General features: G+C 44.0%; 1 protein-coding gene across 2 annotated transcripts in view; it reads right to left on the reverse strand.

Annotated features, from left to right (window-relative positions):
- Positions 1-21931, reverse strand: part of nrp2 (neuropilin 2) — a 92111-nt gene that overhangs the window by 4183 nt on the left and 65997 nt on the right. The window contains exons 12-16 of one of the 2 annotated variants that reach the window (XM_033024352.1): positions 21182-21343; positions 20312-20574; positions 20124-20220; positions 18011-18058; positions 436-513 (exon numbers count right to left, since the gene is read on the reverse strand). In XM_033024352.1, the coding sequence (XP_032880243.1) occupies positions 436-513; positions 18011-18058; positions 20124-20220; positions 20312-20574; positions 21182-21343 (648 nt within the window). Of the gene's footprint in view, positions 1-435; positions 514-14191; positions 17104-18010; positions 18059-20123; positions 20221-20311; positions 20575-21181; positions 21344-21931 lie in introns of those variants that run through there. The other variant, XM_033024353.1, reaches the window with a different exon arrangement.

Genomic DNA, 21931 nt, shown 5'->3' on the forward strand with positions numbered 1-21931 from the left:
TTTCCTGCAGTATCGGCATTGCAAGAACTTCCTTCATCAGATGAGAGGACGAATGCTCAAGGGCGTTACGCGATAGCAGCAAGATATCACTGCTCCAGTGTTTAATTCCTACTACAATGAACGTCCACATGCCATTTGCCTTTAAATCCCACGAGCCTTGCCTACAATTCAATAGGATCAGTGGCACTTTCCTCATCCATATCCATTGATTCCCTTTGCATCTAGAAATCCATGAAACGCGCTCTTTAGTACACTCAGTGACTGAATCTCCTGGGCCATCTTCACTCTGCCCAATCTTTGCATCAGTTATGGATCCAGCCAAGTAACTGAGCTGGTCTACCTATCACAGTTTCTCTTTTAAAATCTTTTGCTGGTCTACAGAAGTGGATTGTATTGACCACCACTTGGAAGTGCAGAGTTTCAAGGTGAGTTTACCTTTCCTGTAAATGTTGAAGTCAGCCTCCTCATTGGGTTCAAACCGGGTCCCTTCATCCACGGATATCATTTCTTTTGCTGTAACACAAAGAGGGAAGTGGAATATTACATAAGGGTCAGGCTAGGTCATGGAAACATCTCCATCTGAAGTCATATCCAGAATGCCACTCAATTCAGAACAATTTAATAGGAACGGAGGATTTTTAAAAACTGAGAGGTTTCACCAACCATCATCTTAACAAATAGTTCACATAAATAAAATGAAAAAAGCTGCTTACACTCTTTGTGTTAGACCATGATCTTAATGAAATCCTTTGATCAAATTCATAATCTTCATTGAATCCCTCACCCGTTAAGCAGATTATAGTTTTTATTCCACCCATTCACTTTGATTTCACATTTCTCTCTATAGTGAGGATTTGCCTCCAAATTCCCAATCCTAAGCCCTGGAATCCTTTTAGCATAAGTTTCCAAAGTATCATGTCCTTAAAGGTGGTGGATTGTTAGTAGATGTGCTGTTGAAATGCCAAAACATAATCTGATCACAAGCCAATGTACTTGAGAATAATTCCAAGGAGGGGAAACAACATGTGTGATGGTGGATTCAGATCGACACTGTTCCATCAATATTTCTGCACCTTTACTTATCCATCTTCAGGCTTTGCTAATGGGCCCTTTTTCTTCCAATAATCCACGTTCTCCATGCATTATTTCTTAATCCATTTGATTAGTTGGCCTCAATCTTCTGGAGACTCTTAATCCCCAGAACAATTAACATTTGGCCTCATATGTAGTGGTTTCATTGGTCAATGAGATAAACTGTTTTTATTTGTTGATTAGAATGGATACAGTTCTCTGTCTGATCAGTGTTCTGCCATGAACTGCAAAACACACAAGTACAAATTTGGGATATTGAGATATACGTTGACATCTGCTAGTTGGCATGGGCTCGAGAAGATGGACCCAAGTAATCATCAATTTACTGCATATCAAACACACTTATACGCAAGCTTTAGGTGACATGACTCACTGTGTCTTAAATCAGATTAATGTTCAATGTATTGCTCACTGCATTCACCCCTCCCAAAAGCTATGTGGATTGCTTAGCTGCAGTTTCAATCAATGTGAACTTCTAGTCTGGAGTCTCAGTAATATCATCGGAAGATAAAATCAGTCTCAGGATCTCATTTTCCATTGGGTAAAGAAATTGGAAATTAAATTTTCAGGCTGTGCATTGATGCGAACTTACGAGCATGAATGTGAAGGACACTGAGTGCTCCAGAAGGTAAAAGTGGAAGGAAATTGGGAATAAGTATTCTTGCTAAGCTTCATCTGTCATACTGAGTCCAGCCCTGAGTGTGACAGTTTAGGAAGAATATTAACGCCTTGGAAAGGGTGTGGGAAAAATATCACAAGAGGTTCTCGGGATGCAAACCTTTCATCACATGAGCAGAGTTGGATGAATGAGGCTTATTCTCCTGCAAGCAGAGGACATGGAGAAATTTAATTATAGTGGCCTACTGTGATTGAAAAAGTAGGAATTGTTTCCAGGGTAGGAGCATTGTGGAGACACAGTCTGCTGGAGATGCTGGAATTTGGATCAACAAACTATCTGCTGGAGGAACTCAGTGTGTCGTCGCTCTCCACCCTCAGCAGAGTGGTTGAATCCTGATGCAGGTGATTAATTCATTGATGCAGGGTTTCGACCTGAAATGCAGATCATTCCGTTTCCCCTACAGATGCTGCAAGACCCAATGAATTCCTCCAACAATAATATGGAGACACAAGGAAATGCCAATCCTGGAATATTGAACAAAACACTAAGTGTTGGGGTAACTCAAGGGGTCAGGCAGCATCTGGGGAGGGAATGTAGAGGTGATGTTTTGGGTTGGGACCCTTCTTCAGGCTCCAGACTGAAGGGCCCTATATATCTATTCCCTTCACAGATGCTGCTTGACCCATTGTTACTCTAGCACTTTGTGAATTCCTCCAGAAGATTGTTTTTGTAGAAAACCAGATGAAACAGTTCAAGCAAAAGAAAAGGCTACCCATATATTTTCTGGTTAAATAACACAAAATACAAACATAATCTTGTCCAGATACTTAATGAGAATGCCGAATAGTATAGCTGTTATGCCAAGTTGAGTCATAAGGATTGAAACAGGAGGTTCCCTCAGGTTCAGTCGGGCCAACTGTTGGTGAGCAGTTCTGGGAATCAGGGACATTTATGAGCCAGCAGTGAATTTGGCAGAAAACAGCGATCTCCTGGCTAGCAGGACACGAAGACTTCCTATTCACGAGATGTCTCTCCATGTGGATCCTGTTTCTCTGATGGCTCGATTGGGTTGAGGAAACATATTTCTGGAAGGGCGTGACAAAGCAAAACAAAGATTGGATATGCTATACCTGAGCTGAGATTTTGTGGGATGGACTAATGTATGGAATTATAACCATATAACCATATAACAATTACAGCACGGAAACAGGCCATCTCGGCCCTACAAGTCCATGCCGAACAATTATTTTCCCTTAGTCCCACCTGCCTGCACTCATACCATAACCCTCCATTCCCTTCTCATCCATATGCCTATCCAATTTATTTTTAAATTATACCAACGAACCTGCCTCCACCACTTCCACTGGAAGCTCATTCCACACAGCTACCACTCTCTGAGTAAAGAAGTTCCCCCTCATGTTACCCCTAAACTTCTGTCCCTTAATTCTGAAGTCATGTCCTCTTGTTTGAATCTTCCCTATTCTCAAAGGGAAAAGCTTGTCCACATCAACTCTGTCTATCCCTCTCATCATTTTAAAGACCTCTATCAAGTCCCCCCTTAACCTTCTGCGCTCCAGAGAATAAAGCCCTAACTTATTCAACCTTTCTCTGTAACTTAGTTGTTGAAACCCAGGCAACATTCTAGTAAACCAGGCAACATTCTAGATGGTGTGAAGCATGACTTTAATACAAGGAAACTTTGGGCGATGGAAATCCATAGATGGCTGAAATAAGATGGCATGGGCACAACAAAGAGTCGGAATCACCGACCAAGCAACTGAGTTCGATTAGTGCATGTATACTTGACCCAACTTTCAGCAACCTGTCCTGTCCAGAAGGATCAGGACAAAGTTTGCTTCCCAGGCCCGTAAGAGATATTAGACGGCACATTATTTGTATAAAAAAATAGCATCTTTATTCCATTCCACACAGTACATCTCCAGGGCAGCCAACTTACATTCAAAAACACAAAGAAACAGACAGAGCAGCCCCGCCTGCAGTGTGAGTACATCATGAGGCACAGGCACTAAAAACACCATTTCACTGTAACATTCACATTCACAAGCACGGAACAGTCCCAATCGCAGGAGCCCAAAGTAACAAGGACATAGGGAAGTGGGGGGGGGGGGGGGGGGGGGGGGGCTGGGAAGTGGTGGTGCGGGGAAGGTAAGAAGGATGCAGCATTGGGAGATGATGGGGAAGATTTGGCATGCTGACCGCACACTGGTTGTGAAGGTCTGGGAGCAAAGTCGGAATCCCAAATGACCAAGAACCACATTAAAAGAGGCACAGTGCATCCCAATTTATGTAAGAGCTCCAAGCTCCTCACCTCCTTGGGTCAAGGCTTTACCACATGTAGCTTTGCAAGGATTGCATGACACTACTTCAACGGAGAGCAGAAGAGTTCTGCCCTGTTGCCTCCGTCCACATCTCCCAACCAACGTTTTCACAGCAACACATCATCATTTCACTGTTTAAGAAGGAACTGCAGGTGGGGGAAAATCGAAGGTAGACAAAAGTGCTGGAGAAACTCAGCGGGTGCGGCAGCATCTATGGAGCGAAGGAAATAGGCAACGTTTCGGGCCAAAACCTTTCTTCAGACTGATTTTCAGACTAATTTCACTGTTGCTGGTAAGAGTTTGCTGTTAACAAACTGGCTGCTGGATTCCAGTAACATTACTTCGGATAAAGTATTTCATTAGCTAGAAAGACCTTTGAGACATTGTGGAAGCCACATTATAAATGCAAGCTTTTCTTTTACTTATGGCCTTTATGTCATCCCTTGTTGTGTGGGAAACACTCGAGCACCCACACAACTTCTGTCTTGCTCAGTAATTGGCGGGAATCATCCCGAAGGAGCTGCACTGGCAAGGAGACAAGACCCCACATATGTTTCCCACCCAACCCCATTATGTGCAAGGCTATCATCAGGGGTCAGAACGGTGAACTATGGGGAGTGTAGCGCGATTGTTAATCAGGGGTAACTAACCTAAGGGAATCCAAAGTACTTACTTGGGTTATTGGCAGGACCAGTAACAAGTTTTTATCTAGAGGTCTCAGTTGTGGACTCTTCGCACATCAGGCAGCATTAGCTCAGAGACCCAGCAGAGGAGTCACATTAAATACTTTCCACCTTAAGTAACAGTCTAGAAGGCTTTAGATCGTTAAATGTCATCAAAACGCACACTGTTATTTATAAGGATGTTACTAGTGACAATTATCAATTTCAAATGGACACAACCTTTTAGATGAAAAATAAGGTGGGATGGGAGATCCAACCTTTCACCGTAGCTATGTAACTTGAGTTTCCTCACGATCTCTACGTTACCTTGCCTCTAATTTTGAGGTTGTGCCCCTTGTTCTGACTTCCCCCACCATAGTAAATAGCTTACATTTACCCTTAATCTCTGGACCTGAGGGGAAACAAGACTGGTCATTGTGATCAGCTCTTGGTAGTCTCACCCCCCCACTCCCATCCCCTCCCTCCACCCCAGTCTCGAGGGAAGTGACAGTGTGAGGTGAGAATTGAGTGTAAGGTTAAGAGCCCAGAAATTACTGTTTTGACAAGTGTTTTGCACATTCTTACAACATTCTTCCATATTTCCCTTTTAGCAGAAGTTAACTAAATGGATTTAAAGCTGAGTTAAAAAAAGGTGGGATTTCGTAAAAATGCGTTAAACATCATCCGCAGGGAATGTCAAGAGTAAATTCCAGGCAACTGTAAATGATCGAACAGCTCTTATGTTGGAATTAGGGGCTGCAGAATTAATGAGAGTGTCAGCTCTCCTGTGGTGTTTTAATCAGCTCTTTCTCCATCCTAATGTAAGCCCCTTTCAGATCGAATGCTGCAGTCTGACATTTGAATCTAAAGCTTTAATTAACTCTGCTCTGCTATTCCGTCATAAAACCTGCTGTTTTAAAAAAAATAATCATGTTGCACACTTCTATCTATCTAGTTCCATGCCAGCTGTGGTCCAATTCAGCTGTACGTAACACGCACTTGCCATCTCATTCCCAATCCACTTGGTGGACACTAAAATAGGCCAAAAGCTGCCCACTCTGGGATCTGCAACATGGTCAGTGTTGGAGGATCGGTGGTGCTGCCCTTCAGATGATGGTGTTGCGGTTCAACCAGAGTTCTGGATTTCTGAGTCAGAGATGGATTCAAATCCCACCATGGTAGCCGTGGACACAATATAATTACACCAATCAGAGAATGAAGCTAATCATAATTCTGACCATGAAACTACTGGATTTATATAAAAATCCATGCATTTCACATGTGAGAAAGGAAATCTATCCTTCCCTGGTCTGGCCTATGTGGAACTGCAGACACACTGATGTGGGGTACTCTTAACTGCTTCCTCAGTTCAGGGGGGATTAAAGATGGTCAAAAAATGTTAGCATTTCCAGCAATGTCCACTCTATTCAATAAATACTTGTTCCTGTTCTTGGCAAGACATGTTAAGACCACGTGAAGAAAAGTAGCCTGTTCAGGTTCATCAGCTGACCCAACAATGCCAAAGAATGAACCACCTCCTGGCTATAGCATCAGTGTGTGGATAGGTTGTACATGGTGAACATGAAGAAGCAGAACAGCTTCTTCCCCACTGCTATCCAACACCTGAACCAGAGAATTCAGAAGGTTTCTGACCCAAAACATCACCTATTTCTTGTCTCCAGAGATGCTGCCTGACCCGCTGAGTTACTCCAGCATTTGGTGTCTATCTGAACCAATTACCTCGTACACATCCTGTTCCTGGAGCTGCTGTGACATTCTCATATTCTTAACTCGATACCTCATTCTGTTATTCCATAACTATAGTTTAATATTCTTTTGCACCAGTAAGATTTTGCACTACAACATTGCACCTCTCTGCTGCTTTGTTCTCATCATTGTATCTATTGTTGTATTAATGTATGTTTGCTGTGAACTTCAGATAAACAAGTTTCATTGCATCTGGTGTATGTCAATAAACCAATCTGAGACATGGGACATCCTGAGATAACAGAAGGTACCAAATTAATGCACAATGCCATTTCCTACCAGTTTACCCTATTTATCCCAACATTCCCATCAACTCCCACATATTTCATCACTTACCACTTACTGCATCATTGGAGCAGGTTGCAATGGCCAAATAACCTACCAACCCTCATGTCTTTGAGATGTGGATGGAAACGGGAGCACCCACATGGGAAACCCACACAGTCACTGGCAGAACATGCAAACTCCATGCAGACAGCGTCCGAGATCAGGAATTAACCCAGGTCTCTGGTGCTATGAGGCAACGGCTCTACCATCTGTGCCACCATGGCCTAGTGATGTCAGTTTGAAATATTAGGAAACTCTCAAGCGAAATGTCAAGCTTTATCTTGACCACAGAGCAGCTTAGAAATGCCAGCAGTCAAGTCTGACTACCAGAGATGGGACATGGTTTCACTGCTGAAAAGAGACATGAGAAGGGAACCTGTAACTTGATGTATGGTTTTAAGCCGAATTGTCTGGTTGACCACAGATGCCGGTTGACTTGCTAAGTTCCTCCAGCAGATTATTTGTTGCTGAAACTTCCAATTTACTTCAGCCTAGATGTTCCATGTAAACCACGCAGTCCTGACCCTCATCCTTCTGCACAAGAAAGAAAGATGGAGGAAATGGTGCTTGGACAACGTTCTGATTAGGGACCCCCAGGATTGGCTCTTAACATGGAGGATGATTCCATAAGGCAAGATTGGTGGACAGTTGACAATTACTGGATATGTATGAGATAAGAAAGTGAAAAATAGAAAGGCATTTACTATGAACATTAAGTGTCGCAATTGCAAGAAGCATTCTGCTGGAGGAAATCCGTGCGTCAAGCAGCATCTGTGGGGGCAAAGGAATAGTCAACATTTCGGGACAAAGTCATTGTATGAGGGCTGAGAGGGGAAATAGCCAGTCTAAAATGGAGATGGAGAGTGGTGAGACAGGAGCCAGAGGGAATTGGCGCACTTTGGAGTCGTGAAGGGTGACAGGCAGATGGGGCCTTGTAGAAGAGGGGGTTGGGTGTAGTTGGGAGACAAAAGCAGGTGGATGATGGATGATGACCAAAAAAGTAGGAAGACTCATTACTCCTTTTCTCTGTCTGCCTCCATCTATCATTTATCTGCCTCTGTTTCCCAACTCCACCTCTCCCCAACCACTACCTGCCTTGACCTATACATCACCCCTCCCCTATCCATTAACCACGTCTGGCCCCTGCCTCACCCCCTTCCCCTCTCACCTCTTTACACCAGCTATCCCTTCTCTCCACTCACAGTCCTCATGCATGGTTTTGACCTGAAATATTGACCTCCAGCAGGTTGTTTGTTGCTCCAGATTCCCGCATCTGCAATATCTTGTGTTTGCATTTTACCAAAAGAATGCAATAGCAGAGATATTTACAGGTATTGTGTATCTTAACATAGAAACATAGAAAATAGGTGCAGTAGTAGGCCATTCGGCCCTTCGAGCCTGCACCGCCATTCAATATGATCATGGCTGATCATCCAACTCAGTATCCTGTACCTGCCTTCTCTCCATACCCCCTGATCCCTTTAGCCACAAGGGCTATCTTAATGTCATCTTAAGAGTAGAATCTCTTTGGAAAACCAGGTATCAAATTTTAAGTAATTTGTCATTGTCAAGCTGGCATACTCATTCTTTAAGCACCAAATAATTTTCAATTTTTAAGCATTTGGACGTTTACTGCACATTCAAGTGCTTTCCCATTGCTTTGAACGTTGATCCCTTAAAGCACTCCCCCAACCCACGCTGGGATCACCTTTGCACTGTAAACTAATTGATGAGGATTGATTGCTCCACTGGTGAATGATTGTTGTCTTTCTCAGCAACCACCATGAACATCTGGAAGGGTGTATTTTTTTCCACTGAGCATGTGCCGCATGTCGCAGAATATCAATGGGGTGCAATTAAGAAATCTTGTCTATTGTACAAACGTGGCCTGGGATTCTGGCAAAAGTGGAAATATTGTGTGATGTAAATCTCTTTAGGGTTTGTTGGAACAGATCATGTTGAATTCCCTATCGCAGCTGAGAGCCTACCATTCCCCAATGGAGTTTTCTGACATTACACGAGCACTATGTCATCTGGGCTATGACATCATCATGATGACATCATAGAACAGGGGCAATGGCATAAAATAGGACACTGTCCTTGTGAACTAAAACAGGCATTGGGGTGCATTAATTTGAGTGAATGTTTAAGTTTCAGGAGACTTGATATACCATGCAAATGCATGGGCCAATGCATGCAAACGCAGCAGCAATCCCTCTCACAAGCAGTCACGACTGTTTAAACACAGATTCGATTTTAAATCTCTTATAGGAGAATCAACCACAATATCTAACTCTTAAAGCAAGGATGCCCAAAGTGTACCGTGACTTCTGATTTGCCTGAATCGCTGCATGCAGCACTAATTTAGTGAATTAAACATGCATCAGGATCAGTTGCAAGGGAGGTGCACTCAACAAAAAGTAAAATAGATCAGGGCATTAGAAGATGAAAGATCTTATATTTCTATAGTACCTGTCTCATCCTCAGAACATCCCAAGTCACTTTACAGTCATATTATATTGTTTTATAATATAGCCATGGCCAAAATATAGGAACGGTGCATCGCAGGATGTCATGGACCTCGGTGTGATGAAACCCTGGATCAGAAATGTTGTTGAGGGCTGAATGTTGGTCAGGACATTGGGAAGAACCAAACATTCTGATGGTAGATGTTCCACACCCCTCCATGACAGCAGACACTAGTTTAGTGTTAACATTTCATTGAATAAAGTCACTGTACTGACAACGCAGCACTTCCTCAGCACCTTCCACACCTGGAAACATCAATACACTGTACTCTGAAGTCTCAAGGGCCAGGATCAAACCCACAACCTCCTGACTCAGAAGTAAAGAGTACTACTGTGCAGCCCCAGCTATCAGGCGGGTGAGGTTGAATTTGCAGAAATATCTCCCTTATCTAATGCTGATGATTATGTGGCAATCACATGATGAGTTAAAGTATGGAGAATATGAATAAATGTGACATTTGGATTAAGACCGCTTTAGAAAGCATATTCGAGAGTGAAGGATCATCCACTTACTGTGAGTAGTGATTGATTGCCAGGCAGAATCATTAACGGCCTTTTGTCAATGGATGGCAATGTCACACTGCTCGCTGCAGACTCAAATTACAGACAAAATGCGGAGCTGCAAGCGTTTTAAATTCTTTGCTTTTCCTCTCCCCTGGAGTATATGATTACCATTAGCACAGAGCAAACTCCTCTTCTGGTTAATCTCTGGCAAAATCCTGTTTCAATCAAGCCTTTCCCAAGACCATCTTCACGTTGACATTTACTTCTTGTCAAAACTGACAGTCAGAGTGACATCATCATCTGGTGACAAAAGGCTGGGGAACTGTATTGCCAAGGCACGAAATGGGTGCACTTCGCAAGCAGAGAAAATAACTAGCTGTGCCTGTATGCATACATGTATGTTCTGTCTGCCTACAGGTGCATTTATGTCTGTGTGTGTCAGTGATGTGTCTGTGGTATGATGTGTTGCTTTGTGTGTCAATGGATGCGTATATCTACTTATATGTGCGTGCATCTGTGTGTCTGTCAGTGATGCCTGCGTGTGTGTCTGTATACAGATATATGATTGTGCAGAGGAACCTAGGAGTACAAATATAGACCCCCATGATAGTAGCGTCACAGATATTAAGGGAGATGAAGAAGGGATTTGGCATGTTGACCTTCATCAGTCCGGGCACTATGTACAGGAGTTGCGGTTGTTCGAGATGTTGGTACGGCCGCACTTGGGACCATCATGTCCAGTCTTTGTTGCCCTGCTATAGGAATGACATCATTAAGCTGGAAAGAGTGTGAAGAAGTTATACAAAAATGTTGCCAGGAGTCGTGAGCCTGAGTTGTAGGGAGAGGTTGGGCAGGCTAGGACTTTATTCCTTGGAGCTTAAGAGACTGAGGGATGGACGAGTTGGAGCCTGTTTTCATGCTGCTCTACACTACAACTCTATACTGTTGCAAATAAATAAAAAATCTAAACCTGTCCTTAGAGATTAACCTTTCCGTTCTGGCACCAGTCTAATGAATCTTTGCTGCAATCACTCCAAATTCCCTATACCCTTATTCTAACCCAGAGCCAGAACCAGACACTTGACTCCAGAATAGGTTTACCAGAGCTCTGAACAACTGCAGAAAACCTTCCACCCCACCCTCCATTACATATTTAAATCTGTCGCATTTCCTGCACTAGTGCCTGGTGGGGGGGTTTGAGGAAGAACATCAGTTTGTTGATTAGCATACAGGTCATCCCCAGGTTACAGACACCAGACTTACAGACAGTTTGTACATATGATCGGGCATTTGGGAGACCAGAGGGATGGCAGGGCATGGATTTACTGGCTGTTCAGGGGCTGAGGGCATCTTCTACCTGGGGGAAATGGGACATTTCTATGCGCTTTCCCCCCTCACACCGAGCCACAACAATCCGGGCCTGGGTTGAGCCGAGCAGAACTGAGAGGCTGAGCAAACTCGTTCGCTCACTCACTGAGTGTCCTGCGCCTGTTTGCTCTCCCATCCCAGCTTGGGCAGCACAGTGGTGCAGCGGTAGAGTTGCTACCTTACAGCGCCAGAGACCCGGGTTCGATCCTGACTATAGGTGCTGTCTGTGCAGAGTTTGTACATTCTCCCTGTGACCGCTTGCGTTTTCTTCAGGTTGTCTGGTTTCGTCTCACATTTCAAAGACATACAGGTTTGTAAATTAATTGGCTTTTGTAAATTGTAAATTGTCCCTAGTGTGTAGAATAGTGGGGTGATCGCTGGTCGGTAAGGACTCGGTAAGCTGAATGGCATGTTTACACGCTGCATCTCTAAAGTCTAAAGTTGTTTCTGTGTTCCTCTCTCACACACAGTTTTATTTCATTTCCAAGTGTTTGGATTATGAATGGTTTTCAGGAATGGAACCCCGTTCTACCCTAGGGGCTGCTTGTACTGTGCTGTGTGCAGTGCACCCTGCAGACAATGGATTGGCCTAAGCAGAATAACTCATTCTCCTTTCCAAACAGTGTGAGGAGACGGCAGGGAGTTCCCCAGCCCACCTGGGCTGCATTCAAACAATATCTCACAGGTGACAGATCTGTCTGCTGGCCTGACCTGTCATAGTTTTCTGATGTGAAGGAGTTAAATAAATAGCTTTCCTCAGCCTGTCAAACTCCGGACTCTTGCAAATGCTTAGTTCCCTTTGTATGGCAGCTGTGGGAATATTGGGGAATTTTCTTCCCCACCTCTTTGACCAAGTTCTCATCAAACTGTCAAAGCATCTGGTCGTCAAGGTTTCTTTGATAATACTCCTGCGTAACTCATAACATTTTTCCCTGTCAAAGGCACAGTGTAAGTGTATGTTTATGAACACATGGAGCCAGCAGTTAATGTTCCTCACTAACTGCCCCTGAGGAAGATGCTGTTTTTGACAGGAATTGAGACAAAAACTCTTGCAGGGAACGAGTAACACTGAGAGAGACATGGTCATTATAATCTGGTTTGTTGCTGGTGTTAGATTGGAGGTCAAATTGAAGTGGCACTGTGGCTATGTGGCACAGCTGGTGGGGCTGCTGCCTCCCAGGGTCAGAGACCTGGGATCAATCCTGATCTCAGGTACGATCCATGTGTGGTTTGGATGTTCACCCCTCACTTGGCTGGGTTTCATCTGGAGGTTCCAGTTCCCCCTTTCATCCCAAAGATGTGCAGGATGGTAGGCTAACTGCCTGCTGTAAACTGGGCTTAGTATGTGGATGAGTAATTGATTCCAGGAATTTGTGTAGAATAAAATGAGATCAGTGTAAGTGGGGGGATGATTGTCATTACGGACATGGTGGACCGAAGGACCTGTTTACAATTTGTTTAACTTCATGAACAAGGCTTTTATTGCTTTCTGCTTCACACTGATGCACAAAAGGCTGCTGGAATTTTTGTAGGGTCGATGGATACCCCATGACTCAACTTTGGCACAGAAATCGAATGGTAGGACAGGCATGGCCGAAGAGGGAATGCGCTTTCTTGTTTCGACTGGGGTAGCCTGTGTTGTTCTCCAGAGTGTCTGGGTGAAAATATACCCAATGGAGTTTAATTTGTCGAAGTGTGAGGGGATGCACTTGAGTAAGAGGAATCAAATGGAGGGAAACTGCAGATGAGTGAAGAACAGAGGCATCTAAATGTCTAAGTTTAAATTTTAAATTTAAGAGATACAGCGTGGAAACAGGCCCTTTGGCACACCAAGTCCACGCCGACCAACGATCCCCATACACTAGCACTATCCCACACACTAGGGATGATTTACAATTTTTACCAAAGCCAATTAGTCTACAAACTTGGACGTCTTTGGAATATGGGAGGAAACTGGAGGATCCGGGGAAAACCCACGCGGTCATGGGGAGAATGTACAAACTCAGTACAGTCAGTATCCGTAATAAGGTCTCTGGTGTTGTAAGGCAACAACTCTACCACTGCGCCACCGTGCCGCCCTCTAATGCATGTTCTAATGCATGAATCGCAAGGTCCAACCAGCAGCAGAAAAGGCAGACTGCATTTCAGCCTTTACTTTGAAAGGGTTGGAGTTTAAGATTAGGGATATTTTGTTGCGGTTATACAGGGAGATGGCAAAGTCACACTTGGACTACTGCGCATAATTTTAGTCCTCAATCCTAAATAAGGATATAGTGGTATTGGAGGCAATCCAAGGGCGATTCACCAAGTTTGGTTAATTCCTGAGATGTGAGGGTTATCCTATCAAGAGAGGCTAGACTGTTTGGGTCTATATTCTTTGTAGTTAAAAGAAAACAATGAAGATTTACCTTATTCACACATTTAAGTTCTCAAGGGCGATGAATTGGGTAGATATTGAAATGTTTTCACTAGTATATGAGTCATCAACAAAGAGATATGGTTACAAAATAAGAGACTGGTCATTTAAAACTGATAAGTATAGACATTTCCTCTCTCAGAATTCGCTCTGGAATTCTGTGCCCCTGAGAGTGGTGGAGGTAAGGTGGAGATAGACATTTATTTGAAAGATTGAGGTTATAGGGGACCAGCACAGAGGAAGAGTTGAGGCCAGCATAGGTTAGTTATGATCACATTGAATGGTAGGGCAGGCTTAAGGGACCTGGTTTCTTAGGCCTGCTCCTGTTTTCTTGCATTTTTGTATTTCCTGTTGTTGGACGAGATCAGGTCGGGGAGAGTTCCCCCCCGCCACGGGTACCATGTAATCCCGTGCTACCTGCTCCATGGTCGGATAGACGGCGACTAAACCGTCTCCTCCACCTGGTTTGCCAGGTGAGGAGGGGGCTGTGGACCCCCAGCAGGACCAAAAACAAGACCTGTCAAAGGGCGGATGAGCTTCTAGCGAGCCAACAGCCATCCACACTTCAGTAGAAGTTGTGATCACTGTCGTACATAGCATTGTAAGGCACCATGTTTTCAACGATGATGATGATGATGTTGTTGGGGCAATGAAGGTTGGATGGAAATTTAGACAAACTTAAACTGATTTAAATGGAGAGAGGGAAGCTGCTCCCATTAGGAAATGGTTTGCAGACCAGCAGACACAAATTTACAACCTGAGGCAAGGGATATGAGGCAGGTGGAGCTGTGAAGGAAAGTTATTTCCGTGGTCTGTGCTATAGAATTTATTACTCTAATTTTATGATTCTTGAGGCCTACAACTGTTTGTACTGACCTACATTTGGAACTGGGTTTTTTAATCCGATGAAACCATGATATCATATTACAGGTGGACTTCAGCAGCTCCTACAAAAGCTAACACATGAAGCTGCATTCTAGTCAAGTCTGAAGAAGGGTCCCGACCCGAAAAGTCACACATCCATGTTCTCGCGGGATGCTGCCTGACCCACTGAGTTATTCCAGCACTTTGCGCCTTTTTTTGTAAACCAGCATCTGCAATTCCTTGTTTCTACAAGCTGTCTTTCTTCCTGTTCTGAGTTTGTTCTGGAAGGCAAGGGTACTTCAGGCAGGTGTGTTCCTTTGCCTTCTCAACATTGCACAATTCAGCCTGACTACGTCTTTCAAAGACGTGCCTTTCAAAACAATCAAGCACAAGAGTGATCTCCTTTCAAACATCTGAAGGATTCTTTTAAACATTTGCAGCAATTAAATGTGAATTACTATCCCCTCCAAGCAAAACCCAAGTCAGGTCATCATGTTAATCATACTTCCTGGCTGGAGACTGGAATTTGTCCAACCCCTGCCAGCCACGAGCTTGAGGTTTTCTATTTTCCTCCAGCAAAGGTACCATTCAGCCCATCGGGCCTGTGTGCTCCCATCAGTCCCATTCCCTTAGTTATTTCCCTGACCCAGTCTCTCTCATGCAAACCAACTACCCACTGATTCTCCCACCAGCCCCCTACACTAGGGGAAATTCACAGCAGCCAATTAACCTTTGGGAAGTGGGAGGGAGCCCGAGTACAGGGGAAATCCAGGCAGAAACAGGGAGAACATGCAAACTCCACACAGACAACATCCGAGGTAAGAACATTTGTGTCTTATGCTTTATCTACCAGCAGCCCTCAGTTTTTAGACAAATTTGACAATATCTTCAATGGATAGGCTGGGATTATTCGTTCTGGAACATAAGAGGCTGAGACTAAAACTAGAGGACAAAGGTTTAAGCTGCATAGGGATATATTTAAAGGAGATCTGAGGGGCACATTTTTCACACAGAAGGGGATGGATATTTGGAACGAGATGCCAAAGGAGGTGTTAGGGGCAGGTACACTTACAGCATTTAAAGACATTTGGACAGGTACATGGATAGGAAATGTTTAAAGGGATATGGACCAAATACAGGAAAGATGGGCATCTCGAAGGGCCTATCTCCATGCTATATGACTATTAACTCAGTGTTCCATTATCAAATTGTAAGGCAGGTTACCTCAATTGTTTGAATAAGCTAAAGTTGCAATTGTGCAGCAGGAGGTTGGACAATGAACACATTTGTCCAGTCAGAATTCAACAATAAGCAGCACAGATCAAGGCAAACTTTTCAGTTCCTTTAAACATGAAGATTTTCAGAGGCTGAATTGTCCAGGTATTAATGGGAGATGAACGTCAAAATACATGATTCCCACAACGGGAGAGAGAATAATCAGAACCAGGCGTGGTTAGAAAACAATTGGATGCACAAATATGTATGCAAGTTTGCACGCAACATATTTTTGTAATCTATGGGAGTTAGATACAAGCTTTTGATCAGATATGAACAGGCCTTTAGTACAATGTCCCAATCTGCATCATATCCCGCACTCCCTGAATAAGCATCGTGAATTGCTTTGGAGTGTAGGTAAAACCAATCTCATGAAAAACAGCTAGTTTTTGCCTGACTAGTTACCCAGCGATGATGGTGTTGGATGAAGGGATGGAGGGAACAAAAGAGCACAACAGATAAAACAGTTTTATCAATTCCTAATGTTAGAAAGTTAGAAGAGGTAGTTTATAAAGGCTTGTGAAAAATTAAGACAGAGATAATGAATATCGACAATCATGGAACCCAGCATGTATTGCCTAGAATTATCCCGCATTAAAGCAACCACTTTGCCCCATTGTCATTAAATAAAATTTCAGCCTGTCCCTACAACAAAATGACCTCCGTGGGAACTGTGATGCACTTCCTTGCTTTCTTAAAAAATACTTTTTCATAGATTATGATGGCTGGTTCTTTTCCACCCAAGATTACAGAAGTCTTCACAAAGCCATTCCTTCCCAGAGAAACACAGAAGGGTTGTCCTTCCAGTCTGCCTTGCATGCTACTTGTGGAGATCTTGCATAACCAGTTCTCTCGGAAGAAAGGGAAAATGTACACGATATTTGAGATCGTCACTTTCTTTCTTTTCTATTTATAATCCACAAGCGTGATGTTGAGTAGAGAGAGAAAAAAGTAGCGGTGTTCCCATGGCGATTGCAGTGGAGAGTGCAAGTAGAGCTGGCAATATGATTAACCTTTCTCGGTTTGTTTTTTGTTTAATTTTAATGGGTACTCACTCCTAGCAGTGTGTTCTCTCAGTTTGAACTGTAATCTTCCTTTCCCACTTTTATAGTGAGCCTAGGCTCCACACCCGTAACACAGCCGTTGGGGAAATGGACGTTTACCGAGTGAAGGCTCTTCTTGGCTGCAAATCCATAGCGTTGGCGGTACAGCACCATGCTCAGAGAGAAACAGAGCAGCACTATCAGAGCAACTCCTCCTGCCATAATGTAATACCAGAAATTGGGTATGGGTTGTGCTGACACGGACTCCACCGTGGGTTCACTCCCCGCAGGGCTCCCCCCTGGTGGAGAGACACAAAATAGCACTGGGACTAATCTCATTTGACTGACAAGAGCATGCTCAGCGGCCTGGTGCATCATGGGAGTATGCCGTCACCAATCATGGCGTCCTTGCCAAGGTGGAATGGGAAGGATGGAGATTTGGAATTAAGTTTCCATTCTTTGGTGGCCACCTGACTCTAAATGCAGCAGGTCGCGCTTGCGTGGGTCGCGAAGTGTTACCCAGCTCATCTGATCGATCAAAATGGCTGCCCTTCAGCTGGGCAGAGTTCCAGGGTGATGGCGGTAGTGGGCCTGGGAATCTCCCAGAATCCACCGTAACCACAGCAGGCAGTGAGGCCAAGCAATACCCCATGATGCACAATGGCTTCACTTCTGTTGTTTCTGTGCAATGTGATCGATGACATTATAAAAGCACATCCTCAAGCACGGCCGCAAACAATAAAGCAATCAGAAAACACTCTGAGATTAAATTTACCGTGGTAGGCCAATCAATCAGAGCCTAAAGTACAGAAACAACGCTATGCTGCACACAGTGAGTGTACAAACACTTGGTGTACTTTGCTGAATCTCCTCCCTCTGCTACTTTTCACAGGGAGTTAATCTTTTTTTTTAATAAATAGATTAACTGCTCATGTAGAGATGGAGCGAGGAGGAAAATTTCAGACAAATTCATCAAGTGCTCGGCCCACAGAGTAATTTGAGAGCATTCCTTTTTTGTCAGTTCCAGATTACTTTCCACTTTTGCAACTTTATGTCAAGCCTAAACAGGCCAAGGAAAAGCTTTTGGACATGGAGAAACAGCCCTTACATTTGCTCATGCATTTCCTTGTGGTTAAATATCTCCAACTGGCCATTGTCTGAGAGTTACAAGTATCTAGCAACTCAGTAAGAATATAACACACTCACCTGTTGGTGTCTCACTAGTGGGGATTCCAGGAAAGGCACTGGTGGGCTCTGTGAATAAAGTATAATAACAGTTAACCTTCTGGGTACCCTGCGATACTTTGCTACAGAACTATGAGGCCAAATGACCAAGAGATTAACACAGGTAGGAGACACGTTTATGTCCAGGAATGGCATAATGGGGCAACTGGTAGAGACCTGGATAGATTGCCAGAGACTCGTATTCAATCCTGACCCTGGGTGCTGCCTGTGTGGAGCTTGCAGGTTCACCTTGTGACAACGTGGGTTTTCTCCTCTCACCTCTATCACCCTCCAGCAGCTGTCTCCATGGTGACTCTTCCCTCTACCTACCTGGCTTCATTAGCCTATTTTTTTATTATTTAATTTTCCTCCATCTATCATCCGCCTGCATATTTCTCCCGACCCACATCCTCCCCCTCCCCATCTTGGCTCTGTTGGCCCATCATCCTTCACCAGTGCTTTGTTTACCAATCACCTCCGCCTCTTGTCCCATCACTCCCACTATCCTCTTTGCACCAGCTGTCCCCCCTCTCCACTCTTAGTTCTGATGCAGGTTTCTTTCCCCTCACAGATGCAGTTCGACCCGGTGGGTTCCTCCAGTATACAGCTTGTTGCTCAAGGTTTCAGCGCCTGCTGTCTCTCAGGGTTCATCTCGGGGCCCACCAGTCTCCTCCCAGAAACCAATTGATGAGAATTTGTGGAGAATAAAATGGGATTAGTATCGGATTAGTGTAAATGTGCATGGTTGATATGGACCCAATGGCTGAAACACCTGTTTCCACACTGTATCTATGGATTTGAGAGAGAGTTAGACAGATCTCTAGGGGCTAGTGGAGTCAAGGGATATGGGGAGAAGGCAGGCACGGGGTATTGATAGGGGACGATCAACCATGATCACAATGAATGGCGGTGCTGGCTCGAAGGGCTGAATGGCCTCCTCCTGCACCTATTTTCTATGTTTCTATGTTTCTATCTTTGACTTCTACAGTGCTGTCGTCATCATTATTACAAAAGTGGGAATAACCAAATACAATATATTGGCTGACTCTCGAAATGAGGTACTGTGGGAGTGCTGTACTCTTGTGTTTGAGACATTAAAGCAAAGCCCCATCTGCAGTCAGACAAGCATAAAAGATTTCTGCAGTACATCACAGTAATGTTAATCTCTCAACCAACAAAATAAAAGAACGGACTCTCTGGTCTCAACTTCACGGCTAACCGTGTGATCGTGACACATACAGGCAGGTTGCCATGTTTCAGATGTTAAGACGCTCATTAAAACTAAAGGTGTTTGCAATCTTTCTACATGAACTTCCAGCTCTGTCATTCACAAGACAATTCCCATGCCCTTTTAATAATATCTTCATTCCCATTTCGTGCCCTAACAGTGTAGCATTTCTCTGGCTTGTTCTACCAAAGCAGAACACTCTTATCCTGTGTGAGTACAGAGTATTGTGACTGCAGATTGTATCCAGCCAAGTTACCCCACGCAACCCATCATATCATAACAATGATATTACTCATATTGTTGGAGTTCAGAGCCCTAAGGAAAAGAAGCTAAGAAGGGATGTACAGATGAGCCCAGGTCAGGGGGTGTAACAAAGAATAAAATTAGTTCATTCATCAATAATAAACGATTGGCAATGTTCTGTTTTTTTCATATTCAATTCCGAAGGTGGCCATTCAGCCCATTGAGTTTATGTGTTCCCATCCATCCATCCATTCCGCCTATCCTTTTATGCTCCTGTAACTTTTTCTCTCCCGCATATGCATCAACTGCAACCTCCTAAACTATGGGTTGTTTACAGTGGTGAATTAATCTACAAACCAGCCCATCTATGAGATGCGGGAGGCAACCAGGACATCTATGGTGAAAGGTAGAATTTGCAGACTCCACACAATCAGCACCAGAGGTCTGGATCTAAACTGGGATGTGCAACAATAAACCTATCTACTGAATCACACTGCTGTCCTTGATACATTAGCTTACAGAACCTACTAACCCCGTCATGTTTTTCCCTTTCTCACTCGTTCCCTTTCAGCCCATAGGTAGCAGGAGCTAATTTGCAGTTGAGGGAGAGACTCAGGTACTTACGAATGCATTGGTCAAGCGAGACATGAGATGCGATGGCAATGTCATCAATGCCCATCTCTTTACTCGCATTTTTTCCTACAATGCCTTCAATGATGACCTAGGAGGAGAAGGGACATACAATAATGGAATTTAATGAAACAGAGAACTCCTGGTAATGCACTGTGACTGCAATGTAAGTGGCAGGTTACCTGATAGTCACTGTTATATCCTGGTAGGATGATCCTTCCCTCTTTCCACTTGTCACCCTGATCTCCTCTCAATGACCAGAGCATCACATCATCTGTTTTCTTCCTCAGCAGTACCCTTAGAGTACCTACATTGTCACCGTGCATCTGATACCCAAACACCATGCAACGGTGTCTGTTCAGGGGCGGCACTATGGGACTAAGGAGCCTGGCTCGCTGCCCTTCCAGCATCTTATAAGTTTCTAAGCGCAGGTAATTCCATTTATCTGAAAAAAAGGGGATATGTATATGAAAGATTCCATGTGACAACAAATTTCTTGCAACCAGTTCACAAGATATTTGGACAAATTAGGTTGTTTTTAAGTGGTGTTAAAGAAAGAAAGAGGGGTATGGAGGTGCAATGGTTGAGAGAAAGGATACCAATGCTTCAGTCTATGGTCAATGATGAGGGATAAAGACGAGGGATATGCAAGGGTCAGGAAATGAAGTAGTGTAAAGATCCCAGATGATTGTCAAAGGTTGCTGAGTGATTAAGGGAGAAGAGCATAAAAGTATTCAGGTACAGCTTATGGCCTAAAATCAGGCTTGGGAAGGAGAAAGTCTAGTTAGACTTTGTGACCGGTCTCTTTCAGGACATTCTGGCATTGGATGATGGAAGGTTGGACAAGAGCAGGGTTGTCTGAGCTCTGCTGCATCTTCAATGCATTCATGGCAGAGACAAGAAGTGTAAGGTGAGAGAGTAAGGCACAAACCAGGCTGCTGCCCAACATCAACAGCAAATGTAAACCCTGACAACCATTAGAAATCAGTGAAGAGCGGGAGATGGCTGCGCTCTAAGTAAAGATACCCTCACTCGCCTTTATCTCGACTTACCTGCATGGTGGTGAGAGTTGAGCCCCAGGTCTTCAGTCGTTGGACTCCCAGAGTGGACAGTCCATTTTGTCAGGGCTGAAGAGTCAGGTGACCAGCCACAGAGCTCATTGCCTTGTGAGTCCCCAAAACTGCAGTTGAAGCCGTCGATGCTGGGATTGATTTCTGCAAAATAATAAGCCACTCCCTCATCAGGTGATGTATTAATTCCCTCCTGCTACCTCTACAGCTGATCTACAACCTTTGCCCTGAACAGAGGCATGGAATGAGGAAAGCAATATTGTTGGCGGTAAGGTACTAATACCTCACCGCTCCTTCTCGACCATGTTAAACTCGTCTTCTTACCCACTGAGAGGAACATGGTTGATTAAGCAACCACAGATCTACAGGGAGGGGAGTGGAATGGGTGCAAGGAAGCTGGATATGTTTGTGAGGGAGATGGGAACAGGGTGAGATAAATAACATGTGGCAACATCTGTGGAACATCAACACCATTTCTGTGCCATAATTTCTACAATTCAATGAGCCAGACTCTTTTCCTACTCTCGCTACACACTCATATGCTAAGGATATATTCCCAATCTTCCAATGTATCTCTGTCTGAAGAAGGGCTTCGACCCGAAATGTTGCCTATTTCCATCGGTCCATAGATGCTGCCTCACCCGCTGAGTTTCTTCAGCATTTTTGTCTACCTTCCGGTGTATCTCGTTGTGGCCCCTGCACTTTATTTATCTTCACTTTCACTGCAGCTAA

This window comes from Amblyraja radiata, chromosome 7, assembly GCF_010909765.2.
Source record: "Amblyraja radiata isolate CabotCenter1 chromosome 7, sAmbRad1.1.pri, whole genome shotgun sequence".
NCBI lineage: Eukaryota > Metazoa > Chordata > Chondrichthyes > Rajiformes > Rajidae > Amblyraja > Amblyraja radiata.